This window comes from Anabas testudineus, chromosome 4 (assembly GCF_900324465.2).
Source record: "Anabas testudineus chromosome 4, fAnaTes1.2, whole genome shotgun sequence".
NCBI classification, from domain to species: Eukaryota; Metazoa; Chordata; class Actinopteri; order Anabantiformes; family Anabantidae; genus Anabas; species Anabas testudineus.
In genome coordinates, this window is record NC_046613.1 from 16,594,332 (window position 1) to 16,611,875 (window position 17,544).

At 39.8% G+C, this 17,544-nt stretch overlaps 1 protein-coding gene across 7 annotated transcripts in view; it reads right to left on the reverse strand.

Moving 5' to 3' along the window:
* Window positions 1-17,544, reverse strand: part of ptprsa (protein tyrosine phosphatase receptor type Sa) — a 194,313-nt gene that overhangs the window by 73,215 nt on the left and 103,554 nt on the right. For 5 of the 7 annotated variants that reach the window (XM_026344828.1, XM_026344826.1, XM_026344823.1 and 2 more), the window contains exon 5: window positions 7,640-7,828. In XM_026344828.1, the coding sequence (XP_026200613.1) occupies window positions 7,640-7,828 (189 nt within the window). Of the gene's footprint in view, window positions 1-573; window positions 592-5,308; window positions 5,318-7,639; window positions 7,829-17,544 lie in introns of all 7 variants that reach the window. The other 2 variants (XM_026344822.1, XM_026344824.1) reach the window with 1 other exon arrangement.

The window sequence follows — 17,544 nt, forward strand, 5'->3', positions numbered from 1 at the left end:
ACTGGTAAGTCTGTGTTGAACAGTTTACCGTGTTCAATAGCTTGGTCTTATCAGCAATATCAGCCCCATTTCCTGCCCCCAGCTTTCCCACACTCTATAGCCCCATTTCCATGTCCACACTATTACAAACTACAAACAAACTGGCCCAAATAACCATCCTCTATCCTTCCATCTTTTTTTTTTTAACTTTCCCAATCCTGTATCACAACCACTCGGCAACAAAATCTTATTTGCTCTGTGGTTTCCGGGCACTGGCGACGTGGCAGAGATAGTAAGATGACATAAACACAGAATGCCCCCCGGAAGTGGGAAAACAGCACATTAATGGTGACATGGGGGGGGTGACACACATATGATTACGCTCACAAACAGTGATTACTGATCACACAGAACACAAACACAGATGAGATACATATGTAGTGGAAATTAAAATTAAATTATTTTTCACTTGAATTCCACTTGATATCCCCCATAGTTCGGATTGGGTGGAGTTAGGAGCAGTTATGTCTGATTATGTCTCAGTTATCTCTGTCTGTTTTTTCCCTCTTTTATTGTGGTGGTTAAATGTCTTACCTCGAATTGGGGTACCCTCTGGAGGAGACACAAAAATGAAGACACAACATCAGTTTAGTTCAAGGTTAATGTTAGTAATAGTTAGAGGAGTTATTTAGGTTGGAAGGTGGATCATTTGAACTGGATTATCAAACCACTGGGTAATCTCTTACAAAGAGAGAGGAAAAAAAAAAGAAATCAATACCTCGGATTGCTGGTATCACAAAGGAATTGTTTGCCTTACTGCTTTATTCTCCCTACTTGCCCAAGGCATATTAAGGAAGAAAACACTATGCTTCATTGGCAGAGCAGAAGAAGCTTGAGGTCTTGGCATCCTTTTTATAATGGCTGCCGCTTGGGGTGATAAAGCATGAGAGGTTTGACCTTAAGTCGACACGGATCACTCCAGTGGCACAAGCCCCTTCCAAGCCAGTTGACCTACAGTAAGAGGTCAGTACAACGGTTAAGGGCGCCACCATTCTGTACTGAGTATCTATAATAGTATGAGACAAACTCGCTGGAAGAGGAATGAATGAGTCTCCACTGAACTAGAATTTCGTGCTTTACCTTTGGGGAACATCAGGTTAAATCAAATGGATTGAAGTTCTTATTTATTCCACAAGTCGTAAACCTACTTAACTGTGACAGATAGAGTCTTCATCTCAAGCTTCATCTCTTCTCCCTGGTCTTCCCATGTCCTGGCTCCTCCCATTTTACTTAGAGTTGTATGTTTCTCTATCATTTTATAGTTGCTGGTAGGCGTTTTAAATGTAGCCCAAGTTATTAATGCGATATATAAGGTAGCCCTTGGGGGCAGAGCTTTGGGTGTAGGTCTGAGAGCCAGCTTAACTTCAACCGCCTCTTACCAAGTATCACACTGAGCTTAAGGTCAAGGGAAGTGGTGGATTGGGATGGGAGTATCTGGGGGTTTTCACATAAATCATGATATATCACATAAAACTATCAAACTAACATGTTATGTTTTAAAGTACACTGTAGGATTATAATTTAGTCATTTAAAAAAAAAAAAATCCCCACAGAGTAATATTTACAAAACCTCATTATAGCTAATATATTCACATTTTGACGCCAGGACATCTGTTCGTATGCATACTCTGTTGTGTACTATGTTAGAGTAAGAAGCAGACTCAGTTTGCACTTCAGGCAGAATAATAAAACAAATGCAGTCTAATACAAATGTACTGCATTATAGAGGTTCTTTTTATTATATACCCTAGCCTCCCTGATGTAATACTACAGGTCTTGTCAGTTTAAAATTAAATCAAGAGAACCTGATGTTAAAGATGCAAACCGGTACTCCTACACAGTACATTAAAGACTCTGGGTGGTACTGGGGATGAAATTTTCAACACCTTCTGGCCAAACTGTTGTTGAAGCTCAGTATAAAGAGGTGTCCTTTGTGATACCAGCCAGTTGGAGGCAATCATTGAGTTTGAAGTTCTGCCTGGCTGCAATGCACCTGGATTTTTCCTTTCTCTACAGTTGATGTGTAGTGGGTTGCACTATGCTTTGGAGGAGTGGATAATGTGTATTATATGGGCCTATTTATGTCATACTGACTATTACATTTATTATTTACTAATGTCAATGTTGTGTTGTTAAATTAGAGAATCATTCTATCAGTATTTTCTATGAAACTTTTTGGAAAATGTAATTTATTCTTGACTGTTTCTTGTTTCTTTAAATATTTTTGCACTCAGAAACTGATCATTATAGTATTCATGAACAGGAGTTAAATAGTAGAACAATAGCTTACACATTGAAAAACCAGGCAAAACAACAGTGACATTTTAATCATTTCTGCAATGATTTTGGAGACCACATAATCATAGGTAATCACAAGACAAAGGACAATAGGGCTCTGGGAAGGTTATGTTGTTATAGAGTTAGAGTTTGATTAAAGGCTGCAGGAAGCTGGTTTATTTTGCTTTAGCTGAGATGAATTTTAGTTGGGAGTTGAAAGGTAACTAGTTAGAGGTTAGGTGAGGTTAAGGTCAATGTTAGGTTTAGGTTTGGGTTAATAAAGCAGGTTTGTAAAGGGGAAGGGCATGATGTGACAAAAGAAAGCTTCATGAAGACAGAAGGGTAATAAATAGAATGAGGGATCATCAAAAGAGGTGGTTCAGTTCAAAAGTATTGGTAATAAATAAAAATTGATTTAAAAAAAAGAAAAAGAGAAGTGTGTTGTCTAGGTCAATTAAACTTATATATTTTTTTAAATAATAAAGCAGCATATAAAAATAACACTAAAAGTGCAGTGGCCAACCAGTATTCAATTACACTGACAAATCTACCTGTATAATGGACATGCAACCTAATGGCCATAAGCTCTTTCCCCCTTCTAAGCTTTGGTCAGCCAGAGGTTGATCAGCTTAGGATGACAATGACCTAAATATACCCCAATAGACTACTGACCTCCTCGCATTATCAAATGCGGCATTATTTGCTCTACAGAACACCCCAACTGTTTTGTTAAACAACCCTCCAAATATATTAAAATTTTATTGAAGGATGTAGTCTGGCCAGAGGCAATCTGGCCAGAGATGTTATCCATCTGCATGTGAGCCTGATAGAGTTGTGAGATTGGCTGACTGAGACTGACCACCCTCCAGAGGGCGTGTGGCTGACCTTCTTATCACCATTACAGACACTTGTCTGGTATCCTGGTGGCGAATTCAGGGATTCAGGAAAGCCTGACCTGTCACAGCATCTGCAGAGGTTCTTGGCAATTCCTGCAGAGCAGCTTTAATGCAAACAAATATGAACATTTTCGTGCACTTCAGTTGCAGATTACATGCAACTGAACTCAATTCAGACTTGAATGTGCATAAATCGCTGTGTGTAAGGAAGCCATAATGTTGGGTCATGACTTTTAAATCTTTATAAACATTTAAAAGGGACTTTAATCTTTATGGATATGCACTCCTTTAGTTCCTCTCACTGTCTCTTTGGCCTCTGGTTAATCTATTCTGGCTGACAAGGCCAGCAAGGGCCTGGGATCTGCAGCCACAGGGACTTAGGTAGAAATGTCAGACTCCCTCCACACCTCTAGAGTAACTCCTCAGGGGACTGTGTCGCAAATATCACCGCCCTGCCAACACAGCATGATCTGGCACATAAGGAACCAGTCAGCCAGTTAGGTAGCTATTGAGCAAACAAGAGCTTTGAACCCTTGTTTGCTAGCCCACTTCCCATGTTACTTTTCTCCACCCATTTCTTCACAGGAGTCGCTATTTTATTATCATCTATGAGTCCTAAGTAGTCTCCAGAATTGTCAACAGCAGAATCTGAAAACCATTTAAACAGGATTTTAGATTTCTGTGCATTTATAATAATAATAAAAATAAAAATTGAACAGATGCTAAAACTAGAACCTGGACAGCCAAGATGGCTACTTGAAGTGATGAGGACATGTGAAGATGGCAGCCTTAAGGGCTTGCGAGTGCAGGCTTTTTCCTCATCAGCATCAGCAGCTTGGCTGCTGAATAAGTTTTACAGCAAAAGCACTACACAGAAAAGGCAAGGCCCCAAAGCTAACATTACCTTATGAAAGCCTTGGTATTGAAACAAGAGAAAGTAATTTCCTTGCCCTCCTTTACACACATACAGCTTGAACAGTGAGAAAAAAACATCTGCGTATTGTGGCTGGGTATATGTTTGCAAGTAGCTCAGAAAGTCAGACGAAGTGCAAAATGTGGCCTCACTCGAGCCCTCACTCTCTAACATGGGAAAAATAGCCTTAGCTGGAGATTTGTAAGTCAGTAAGCATTTGTGCCAATTTGGCAAAAGAACAAAAATGCTCCTGAGAAAATATTTGCCCTAGACCAGTGGGTCGGTCCAGCCCAACTGTGGGATTGGAGGGGTACAGTGGTCCTGTAGTGGCCTTTACCTGGAAAGAACCCAAAATTCTTTCAGGCCCTATCAGTACTTGTTACGAATTCCAAGGATATTTTTGGAAAGCAAAACTGTTATTGTGAAACCCGAGGTTCAGCCACTTACATCTGAGTATAAAAAACAGCCTTTGTGCATTGGTGAAGAAAAGTCTTTGCTATATACAGTATCTAACCAAGAATCCTAAAATACTCTTGGCCATGGCTGCACATGAATAATTATCTAGAATTCAAACAGAGTCCAATTATTTTCTCAAAGCCCGCTGTTTTGCAACACAGCAGAGAGAAAGAAGTAAACGTGACAGGGGGGCACATCTTTTAATATGGTCATGGAAAAGTACACAGCTACATCCAAAGTAACCTTGCAGATGGTCCTCAAGACCCATAACAATCCATTAAACTTGCTAAAATAATATTAATGTGGTCAAACTGGACAGTTCATGAGTCTTATGCATATTAGCATTAATGTGAAGTAATTTATTGCCTGAAAGACTAACTCAGCAAGACTTCCCCATTTAAACTGTGTAAAGTAAAAGCTGTGCTGCTTAAAGAGTGAACTGTGATGGCCGACCACTTCCACAACTTGTGCTGCTGCTTGTCCTTGATTTGCCTTTCTGCTATAAGTTCTAAAGTTTAAAGATGAGAGAAGAAAAAAGTCAACAAATGAAAGAGTGTGGGTGATAAAAGTAAAAGTTAACGATTAATAGAAACACAACATAAATAAGTAGCAGAAGAGGACCAGGGCGAGGGAGAGCAGGGGATGCATGCATTTTAGAAACTAGTTTAATTATGCCTTTGCTTTCAAGGAGAGTGGGTGGGCTTGCTGGACTTTACAAGACACTTACCAAAGGTTTCTGAAAATGATTGAACAAAAAGAAGGTAAATAGAAAAAAAAGAGAAGAACAAGATGGTTCATTTTAGGCGACTGCCACCCAAGAATTGAATTCAGTATTTTAACTGCTCAACATGGATTATGTTTACATTTTTTTTTTATCTGCTTTTTTTCTGTAAATCACATTAACTTATTTGATGTCAGTTATAAAATATCAAACATTTATCTTTATATTTAAGTTGCATTTTATTGCTTGATTTATTTTATTGCTTTTCAGTCTTAACTTGTGTTATGGGTCACAGCCAAATGAAATGTGTTGAAGACTCTGCAATGTGCACTGAGACACATCTGAGCTTCAGACACAAGTATAGACAAAACACATAGCGAGAAAAGAGAGACACAACAGCAATCTATTTCAGTTAGACAGGACATACGAAGCCAATTCAAAAGGCATGAAACAGATAAAGACATGGTACAGAGGTTAGACAACACAGCTGAATTTCTTTATCCATCATCCACATACCCATGTTGACGTTCAAGGAATTAGAGATACGGCACCAATAAATGAAGATGATGATAGAAGATTGCTAACAAGCAAATATAGTTGTAAACGAGAAACAAAATGCTTAGTTTATAAGACCATTAATGTTTAAGTTCTAAAAGAGACAGGTGAAGGTCTGTACAAAAAAAGGTCAATTTATCAAATCTGAAGGGATCCAATGTGCAGGGTTCCCTTCTAGAGGCTTTTTGTTCTTTTTATTGTTCTGCACTGGCTGGCAGACTTCACCCAAGCACCTCAGGACAACCTGACATCCCCAGAGGAGATCCCTCGGCCACGTCTGGCCCAAGTCTTTTAATTGTTCCAAGGTGCAGGACTAAAACACATGGTGACACAGCTTTTAGTCTTTATGCTCTGAGACGTTGGAACAGGCTGCCCGAGGATCTAAGAACTACTGAAAATAGCAGTATCTTCAAACGCAAACTTAAAACCTACCTTTTTAGCCTGCCTTTTGGTTAAAGCATTTTGTGGTTTAGTGGGTGACCGGTGAATAAATGTATTGTGCGTATGTGTATGTGTGTATATATACACTTTCTGTTGTATAATAATTAGCTACATGATCTTGCTTTCTAGGACAAATCACATTCTGAACATCTTGTATCAGTCTGTTCGTCCTGGAAGAGGGATCCCCCCTCTGTTGCTCTTCCTGAAGTATCTTTGTTTCCTGTTAAAGACTTTTTTGGCAGTTTTCCTCATTCAATTTGAGGATCTAGGAACAGAGGGTGTTGATTTGACTTGACTTTCAACCAAGAAGCATATTTCTTAGCAAGTTGTGCATCATCCCAGAGAGAGCAAACGGTCAGAGATTCCGGTTTGTGAAGTGAAATAAAACGACAAAGAAAACATATCAGAAAGTTAAAGAAAGACGTTTAAAATTAAAAGCTTCCTGTGGAAAGGCAAGAAATTGCGTCCTTGAATGTGCAGCTCATAAGGGCCACAATTGGGGCAGGAACTCAATGGCAACAGACTCTTTATTTAGTGGTGTCTCCCCTGATTTACGTTTGTAGCAACAAATCAAATAGGAGTCATTGAATTTTTCGAATGGTGACAAATCATCGACCTAAAATATCTACCCCGTATTGCCCCGGGCCACTCCAGGGCCTACACTTAATTAGCTATATAATTAGACTTTGCTTTACTAGGTCTCTCAGTGGGGTTTAATCATTGGGAACAAGACAACATATCCACCACTGAGTTATGTCAGTAGAAAGTGGACTTTGCTCTCATTGTCTACTATGACACACTTATGGGATGTTGTGAATCACTTGTCCTCATTCAGTAATATCACACTTTAAAAGATCATTTTTGTCAACACATCTTTTGCATGATAATATATGTGGATACAGACATGGTCAGAGCACAATAGCAATAGTTAGAAGGATAAGCATTACACACTTCTGTAGGAGTTGGATTCATATTCACGTGTCTTACAATAAAGTGTGTTTTTATCCAGATCAGTTGGATTACTCTACATTACGTCACTGTTAACCTGAAGCCAAGTGCATTTTTTGGTTATATATTTTAATTTAGTTATCTTGTTTTAGAGAGTGTTTCTGTAACTGATGTTTTTACTGCTAAATTACGTGATCCCAAGCTGCAGATCTGCTGAAAAGCTTAAAAAAATGTTCTCAGTCTCATTACTTGTAAAAAAAGAAAATTACTGGGCACTGCAGGCACTTTAGGTGCAAATCACAAATACAGCAACATTAGGTTTTCACAGAAATGTCCCAGGAAATCAAACAAGCGGTCGAGGAAACTGCAACGTAAAGCACAGGCTTTTCTTACCTGAGCGTAGCTGTTTGATTCGCCCATTACTTGCACTGGGGTCGATGGGCAAGAAGTCTTTGTACCAGGTGATTTCTGGGTCAGGGTTGCCACTGGCAGCACAGAGCATTGTAGCTGTTCGAGTGCGCTCCACCACTTTCAGTTGAGGGCCCATGTCAATGTTAGGGAAGCCCGGTGGGAGCAGGTCCTCTGTGAAAAGAACAGAAAAAGATCGCGCATGAGTCCCCCGGCTTGAAAAGTCAGCACTGACTGATACATTTGTATTAGTGCTATGATTGAGAGGTTTAACACAGCAGTGATTTAGCTCTAGTCTAGTCTAGTCTGAGCACAAAGACAAATAATGCATTTGTATTAGACATTTTGTTTTAACTCTGAAGACTTCCTCATCAGAATTCACCCATGACCAATGAGACAAAATGCACCTTGGGAAAGCAACATTTTATAGTAGCTATAGGTAGTAGACACATAAATAAAGCAACTGAGATAATAAGGTTTGGATAAACATTTCAGTGCATTCCAATCTGCCTGTCCCATGGGGCTGTGTTGAGGCATTGAAGAGGTTTAACAAGAAGGAAGCTTTCTTCGACTTTCTTTCTCGGATAATGAGATGGCTTTCTAATTGTTCGAGAAAACATGTAAGCAGATGCTCTCATTCCCACTAATATCTTGCTTGTCCATTTAGGAACCATTATGCATGTCTTGTTTAAATGTCATTATGGAAAACGCTGTCCCCCATGCATGTATTCTTGACATACCAAGTGGTAAATAAATTGTTTTAAATGCAAATAAAAGCTCAGTGAGAAAGGTAATAGACTGAAAAGTCTACCAACTTAATTTGACTATTCTACAAAACTGCAACTTAGATAAGTCACACTTGGTTGAGACACACAATAGCCCTTAATGATCCACTGAACACCAGCAGATAGATGTAAATAATCAGAATTCACCTTGTTTAAAGGCATAAGTTTCCTGTATAAGAGTAGAACTTAAGCCTTTGACTATCATTTCAGCAACACTAATTCACTAACACACTAGCTAATTTCTATTTTAATTTTTTTTTGTACCCTTGCAGCTAATAATCACCCACGATTGATCGATTTTAGTGAACTGTGCAATATGCTCATTGTTCTCCTTTTGCAGATCCCCTGCCCTCTTTGGGCAATTAATCCCATGGGTCAAACAGCCAGAACACTGAGTCATTCTCAGATGATGAGAGTCAGGGGGGAAGTATCTAGAGCTGTGATGTGAATGAGAAGCCCAAGGCAACTCGGCAAAGATTGACTGACTAAGACGCTGGCCAGTGGCACAAAGGCTACTGTTCATCTGGAAAGCCAATGACCTTATAACCACTCTGCAGACATCACTGTTGTGTTGTAGACACCCGAGGAGCACTTCAAATAATTGTAGTTGCACACACTTTAAGGAGGGTTGCTCAGCCTGTCTGCCTTTTAATGGACAAAAAAAGTTGATCTATTACACATGCCATTTTCTACTTTACAACAATAAATAATAACGTGATGGATTAAAGTGATAATTATTTCAGAATCCTCTATTTTGGTCAAGACCGTCTAATTTAAAATCACAACAGTATTTCTAATTAAAAGGAAGCGAAACTGCAAGAATTTCAAAACAATTAGGACTGATTAACGTAGCTCTCACTCAGGCATTAGACATAAAAAAAACAACGTTTTATTCTTCAGTCATCAAGAAAAAGAAACTTTGCGTTGATTTATGCACCAGGACTGGGTAGAAAACAGATGCAGCACAGTCACATGTATTTATATTTTGAAATTATGAATCTTGAAAGACAAAAAAGACATATGGGAGAATAGAAGGAAGAACCAGAGGGTCTCAAAACTAAGTTCAGACAGGTTACCTCTAACTAAGGCTGACATCAGCAGAGCATTATAAATATTTCAATGCTAGGTTCAAAGAAGTACAGGCATTTACACTGTTTTAGGCTCAGTGCTGTATCCTCTCCATTGATTATTAATGATCACCCCTGTATAATCTCTTTATACCAGGTTCCCCCTGAAGCTCAGAAAAGCAATGGCAAGCCTACATTTCACTCTAGAAACTTCAGAACAAGACAGCGCAATATGTTCTCATAAACTCCCTCTTCTGTGTCATCAATGATCTATGTATAAGAGGCCATAAAAGGTGCTACGCTCTCAAAGCCCTCTAGCTACCTCTGTCTGTCGCAGAAGGATATCTGCAAAATTCGGTACTGGCTCGCTCTTTGATTGTTATCCGATGTATTTGATGTTGCAGCGGCCTATCAGTGTTTTGCATCACATTAACTCTGCCTGCACGGTTTGAAAACAGTAGACAGAAGCCTGCGCAAGTGAATTTGAGACTAATGAAATTAGGCAAGTGACAGAGGGAATCTGCCTGAAGGAGCAAGGGAGGGCAGAACAAACCTACCAACCTAAACGGAAGTAAACAAAAAGCAGGGATGGATTCGTGGATAGATTGTGCTCTCGTTCCAGCTGCTCTGACCTGATACAGCACCGGCAGCCTTTCTTGAATAACTGGCATGTATGCTGGTTACTTACTTCCCCAGGAATAGAGTCTGATACCATCTTTCCCCCTGAAGCTTACAGGCTCTGTCGATAAAGGCGCCCATGCAAAAATAAATAGATCACTCACTGAAGGACTGTTACTTCAGGGTTAGCCAGCATGACTGTGAAGGGGAGAAGGCAAACAATGACATGCCGATAGTATCCTAGAATTCCCAAAGGGCCAGTCTACCATAATGGCACAGGAATTGCATTTCTATGGCTTGTACTGGGGGTTCTCTGTGATTACAAATCTTTGCAGTCGTGTGTGCAACTTTGCTGTTTACTTTGCTCGTAGCAGCCTTGACACCTTGGTCAACAACAAACACACAATACAGTTCTGAGAAGGACTAAATGCTGCAGCTACACAATGCATTGTACCAACTGCCATTTTAATATATCACATATATCATTTGTTTTCACATGCATTCACCTTTATAATAGTGCAAATGCAAAATTTTTAAATATCAACACGTAAAATTATATGTGAACACAATATAATGTACGAGGATGTAACTCAGTGTTTTTCAATGATCATCTTCCCAGTTTTAGGGATATAACAAGTCTCAAAAAAAAAAAAAAAAAAGGAAATCTCCCACTACTCCACAGGTAAAATTCTTTCAGTAGTAAAGGTGGGATGCTTATAAAAAAATCTCCTTCCCAGGACGAAACCCATCTCTTTTGTTTTGAGTGCTACAAAGGCCTTTTTGATGTATCACACTGATTTGGAAATTGATGATGACTGGCATCTTGGCAGCTCAGCTTGCTGCTCCTCTGCTGCAGTCACGCAGCAATGACAAAGCCCTTGCCAAAACACCACTGAGGCCATTTTGTAGTAAATCAGATCAAAAATCACTTATCACTTATCTGCACAAAACATTTGAATACATACATATTTTATTACAAGATAAGCATACATGGGGAAAGATCCAGCATAATCTCAGTCTCAAAGATTGCAACTTGCTCAATGCATATGCTAATTAGCATAGGTTTTTATGTAATGCAAGAGGAAGATCAGTAACCTAGGATTACTGCAATGGCAAACAGTACATATCCATGCAGTCCTCGCAAACAGCTGGCTCAATCAGCATGGCTCCAAAGATAAGCCTCCTATAGGCTGTCATTGACCTTTTCCAGATTTTGAGTTTTGCCGTTCCCTTTAGCTTTTTTTTTTTGTGTGTGTGTGTGTTGGGATGAGTGCCATCATTATCCATAATTGTCTTTCATTTTGCTGTGCCATTTAATATCATTACACAAGTGACAGGTGCAAAGCCTTTAATCAGCCTGTGGTTAGCTTAGCCACTGCCCGCCTGTTAATCTGCCAAATTATGCCTGCTGTTGCGTTCTGCTTTCTATAATGCTAAGTGTGACCCTCTTAAAAGGTCTGTCCTTTAGACTAATTTAACTCTCCTGACTAATCCCATGTCCAGTGATTCACTGCCACCAAACCACATTTTTTTAAACAAATCCAAGACTTGTACAGTCATGAGTGTCCTAGATTCCTACAGTGATATACGAATTAACTTAAATAGTATAGTGATTAAAATATTCATGGGCACACAGAACATCTATAGTGACCTACTGACCAATCTAGGCTTTTGTCTACCCACTGACCTACACAAAACATAAAATCTGTGACTTTTATGATGGAGGTATGGCACTTAATCCAATTAGCTCTCTGCTCCACCAGGCCACACAGGTAACTAACTCAATGATCTTGACAATATTAGTCCTTAACATTGGTCAGGATGTTATACTGCATATTGATTTTTTCCATTAATGTACCACATCCCATCATCTAGTGTAAAAAAATCTTTGACATCATGGTTTCAGTGCTGCTTGATTTTAAGCCCTCAATTATCTCACAAAGAGAAGAGAGCTACAGTAGCTAGAGAGAAAGAAGAGAGGTAAAATCCAACCGGCTGGAACGGCAGTAAATGCTGTGGGGTTCACCACCGTCCCCCGCACCTATTACTCATATTATTATTTTCACTTACTGAAATGATTTAATTTCATCAGCTGCGTAATCAGGTTAACTGATTACCCAGCGCCACAGCATAGAGACACAGCCTTAAAGCAGGTCTGGGCATTAATACCACAGGGGGAATGCTGGGAGAGTGAGAGGAAGAAAGAGAGAAATAGAAAGAGAGAGAGGGAGAAAGTGAACAGGTTAAGAGAGGATGATCAAGAGAAGGAAAAATACTGAGTGAATTTCCACACACATAAACATGGACTGAATAAATAGATGTTTTAACTAATGGACAGAAGCAGCTGCTCAGACTCTACACAATGTAGTTTCATTGCTATAGTGCACACACTCTTACACTGCCTGTAAGAGAAAGGATGCAGCTGAGCTCCAACTGGGATATTTTGGAAAGTCTATCTTCTTCAGGGACTGTGTCTTTAAACAATCTTTTAATATGTGTATAGGGCAAAACTGGTCTGATTCGCAAATATCTGTATGATTATTTTATACATGCACGCGTGTTAAGCACTAGTCGGCTGAGATCCTAATCCAAACACAGTTTCTCAAATAGGCACCATTGTTGCTCAAGTTTTGTATTAAGGTAGAATGATCATGAATTATAATGATGCCTACAAGTGACCAGCACAAATGTGAACCAACTGCTTTAAACAAAAAAGTAACAATGCAAATAAATGCCTACTAAATTAGGGTGCTTTCAAAACCATGAACATATATTCTTTATGCTGTAAAACAGGTAATACTGTTTCCCCTTTCTGCATTTTGTTTTGCTGTGAAGAAAAGCTTAAGTCCATCAGTTGCAGAAAATAACATAAAACCAGGTGTAAACTTTTGGTCTTTATTACAACTAAACCACAGAAGAGCCTGACTCACTTTTCATTTGCTTTTCTGTGGTTGCCGAACTCTATGATGATTATTATACAGCAAAACGTACTGTACATCTTCCAACAAAGCCAAGAGGTTCTGTGACATTCAGTGAATTCTATAACCAGTAAGATCCTTGTTGAATTTCTTGAGGAATATAAAAAGGAAGACGGGAACAGTGACACAGAGAGATCCAGGGACAGAGAAGAATAGCAACACAGGGGAAATCTAATCACAGTGTCTCTGTCCCCAGCACCGATAGCCCTCTCCGGATAGCCATCTCAGCTGAATAATGGTTATTATACAGCCAGCACTCAACCTCTTCCCCTCTGCTCTGTTCCCGAAAAGACGTCCAACATCACATTGGTATTCTACACACCTTGTACAACCAGCCACCAAGGGCAACATTTACATCCACATCTCCAGAAATACAACCTGAGAGAAACAGAACAGAAACCAGATGAGAGAAAGAGGAAGAGGGACAGAGAGGTGACAAATCACGAGAGAGAGAAGAGAGAGGGCGAGAGAGAGAGAGATGCTGCAAGTGAGGCAGAAGCTCGCAGGATTGCATATTGCACAGCAAATTAGTTTGTTGGATCAGCTTTCTGACTACAAATAACGCATCTATTTGCTTTTTCTTGTTAGCGGTTCACATACATTGTAGGCAAGCAGTTTTCCTCAGAATTTAAGGTAAATAACGTGTGCCCTGTAGGTTTCTCAGACCGATAAAGAAGCAATTGTTGTACAAAGTGGGGGGTTCATGATTTATATATGCAGATAGCACAAATATGTTGTAAAAAGGTTTTTTGTTTTGTTTATGAGGCAGCTGGCGTTCCATTACACTGTCTTCGTGCCTTGCTGTTTGCCCTACATTTTATGTGGCTAAATGGATAGATGGCTAAAATGTAAATACAGTATGTGAGCGTGACAATAACTTTAGTCTGGCATTCAAACTGACTGACTGTTGCAGCTTGCAAACACTTTCCACACCACCTCTGAAGTCTGAACACAGTCCATATTAGGCTACGTTCATAAAGCTATCACCAGCACTTAACTAAACAACAAGTAGACAGTGTGTTTGCCAGAGAACACAGCAGTACCAGCCAAAAGAAGGTTTATTCTGTGGAATAAAGGGTTAGGAACCAGCACAGGTAAATGCTCGAATCGTGTTTGATCAAACGTGAAAAGTAAAAAATAAAGAAAGACAAGAATTAATGGCAAATACCTAGAACTGAATCAATGATTATAGATAGAGATTGTCAGGAAACCTACAGTCTGAGCAGGATTATAACAAGTAGCATTAGAGGATCATTTCCTGTCCATTATAAGCAAAGAAGACAAATAAGCTCTTTGTCCACACAATGTCAAAAGCTGCTATACTCTGGGAACACAAGGCTCACTCATCAAAGTAGATGGTACTTTTTTTTAGTTACTTGTAAATGTTTTAACATAATAACCAATACCTGCTCTCTTAAATTATCTTCATATTATTTGTCCCATTTGCTTTTCTTCATTTGTAGCTTGTGGTTGAAGTGTATCATTGGCTTATAGCAGAAGCTTACAGATAAAAATAGAAGCAAAAAAAGTAATAATAATCTGAAAGCACCAACTAAATCAGAACACCAACTATCTCCTTTACTTCTTAACTGCTGAATCATGAACAGAAGACAACTTTAATGCAAGTGTTTGCTCTCACTTAACTCTATTTTAATGCAAGTAAAAATTGCATCATTCTTTATTTACAGTGATATTTTAATATCTTTGTAGGCATGTTTTTCAGCTGATGAAAAAGATTTCTAACATGTTTCTCTTCAATAACGACATGCTGTCTTTGTCTGTTTATGGTTTTAACTGCTGGAACCCAGAGTCGTGCCTTAGAAAGTAAAACGTACTATATAGGTGATGTGGTAAGCCGCCCTGATAGACAAGGCTCAGACAAGAGAGAGGAGTAATTGTCTGGGGCAGCTCCAAAGATCCCCCACCTGCAAAGGGAAGAGGTGGATTAAATAAAAAAAAAAACATAAAAGGGAAAAAAATATTTTGTTTATCCGCCTCAGCCAATGGAAGTTTATCGAGTTTCCTCAACCTCTATCTTTGTCTCTCTCTCTCTCTCTCTCTTTCTCTCTTTTTCTTGTCAGGCTCCCGAGGCGTCTGGGGTAAGACAGGCAAACTCCAGGAGAGACAAGAGATGAGGCCGGGGCCATTAAAGGAAGTGCCTCACTGTAGAGAAACATCAACCAGTCAGGTCTGGTTTAGTGGTGGGTGGCTTTGTGTGTGCATGTGTGTCTCTGTCAGTGTGTGTGGGCTTGTGTTCGGGAGAGGGCGACTCTGTGTGTGTGTATGTGTGTGTGTGTGTGTGTGGGGGGGGGGGGGGGGCACTTTGCAACCATGTAGTGTAGAGTGTCAGGCCTGCCATATGCCTTATGTTGTTTAACTGTTGAATGTGTTGTATACATTGTAATGTACAATATAACATTTCATTCAATTGTAGCTCAGCTCAGGTTTCTAAAATTCAACCTTTGATCCACGTAGACTGAAACATGCTGTGAGTAATAGCATGTGTAACGTGCAATTTGAAAAGGTGTCGTCATCAAAGGGGGTTTTCATGAAATCGGTTAGTAACCTAGTAACATTTTAAATCTCTGTTTAAAGTGATAAAAATGTTATAAGCATGTGTAAAGTCAACTTGTCTTAGCTTATTAACAGTTAAACTTAGAGAAGGTGGACCAGTGGATGCTGTGATATGCATATGTAATAACTGTGAGTATGCAAATTCACAGAAGTCAAGTTTTTTCAACACCATCTGGTGAAACTCAGTGCCAAGTCTGCGGTAAATAGCATAAATGTTATGCTATGAGGAATAATATTGTCCTGATAGCATAGATTTATTTAAAATGAAAGACCAAAATGACAAGGCCACTGCTCTACACAGACATCTGCAGAACTGCAGGTTCCATTTGTGAACAGTGTTTATGTGTTTTGGAAAATCAAGACATGGAACTCCTGACGTGCAGCAAAGGCCTCTCTACGCTGGCCAAGCAACTAGAGGCCAAAACAACAACGGATCGGGAGGCCTGAGCTGCTGCACTGTGCCGTTCCTGCCAAAGCGACAAATCTAACCGAAAGCCTCAAAGCAAAGACTGACAATAATTGCAAGAGGATTTAGAGGAAGAGGATAGGTGAGGACGGGGTGTGTGAGATTACCGACTTGCTGGGACATTAGCTCAGCGCATGCTTGCTTAATGTCACTGTTAAATGTAGAGACGACAAGCAGACATGGCAATAAGGGTCACAAAGGCTGGGGGCCACCATCAGGGCAAGAACACTTGGAGGGTTGGATAAATAAGTCACTTAGCATGAGAGGTTGTGGGTAGAATGCTGATAAGCGGGTTTGCAGGCAGGATTGTTGGGATGAAGAGTGGTCAGAGGACCACAGCTGCAATTTCACCATCATTTCGAGCCGTAAAGTAGCGTCTGACAAAGAAATTGGTGTGTGGTCAAACTTTCTCCTCTGTCACTGAAAGCAAACATTGAAAATAATAATAACATACAGAGCATAGAGTGCCAAAGGCAAAGAAATATCCTGTCAGTCAACAACCCAGTGATATCCCTATTCCCATGGAGATGTGATGCTTAAACTCCATGTATTTCAACAGAGAAAATTTGGGTGTATGGGTTTGTGGGCAACACAACACATGTTGGATGCAGCGTTGCCCTTTAAGGGCCAAGAAGCACAATGTTCTTTAAATATGAAAAGCTGCTGTTGAAGCCAGTAGGATCCGGGCTTCACTCCAGAACACAAGCTTTATAATCACAAAGAAGTCCTGGATAGCATCTTCCAACTGGCTTCTCTCTGATTGCCATTTCCTTCACATACTTATTCTTTATTTGTCCCTCTGATGAGTTCACCTCACATCTCACTAAGAAGGTCGATAGCCTAACGACAGTCATAAAATAAAGTCTTGGGTTTTAGAAGAAGATTTCTTTTGCTCACACACTGTGATACATGGCATGCTTGAAACATCAATCTTCTCGTCCCTGTACTGTGACGTGTATCCTCAACAGTGACAGAAGAAATACTGATAATCGAGATGTTAGGCTTTGCATCCAACTTTTACCACAGGTGGCGTACACACTACACTTGCGAAGCATGCAGGGCTTTCAGTCTTATTAACTCTGTCAATCCTACAGGGCCCACAGCATGACCTCTGCGTTGTACGACTTTAGTCACCTGGGCTGTTGGCTCATGTATATGCATGGAGCTGGTGGCCCAGGCCATAACCCCTTGCTTGTCTTTATGCATGAGTTGAGCCACTCCAAAGGTCGTCATTCACACCATTTCCACAGGAACCACTTCTTTCTCCCAGCTGTCATTCACTGCTTTGATGTAGTGCTAAACTGCGATCCTAGTATACTTTGCATAGCTGTCCTGATGTCTGCACACTATTACTGGATTCATACTGACACTTTTATTTGATTCTACATGTTCCTTTTATATT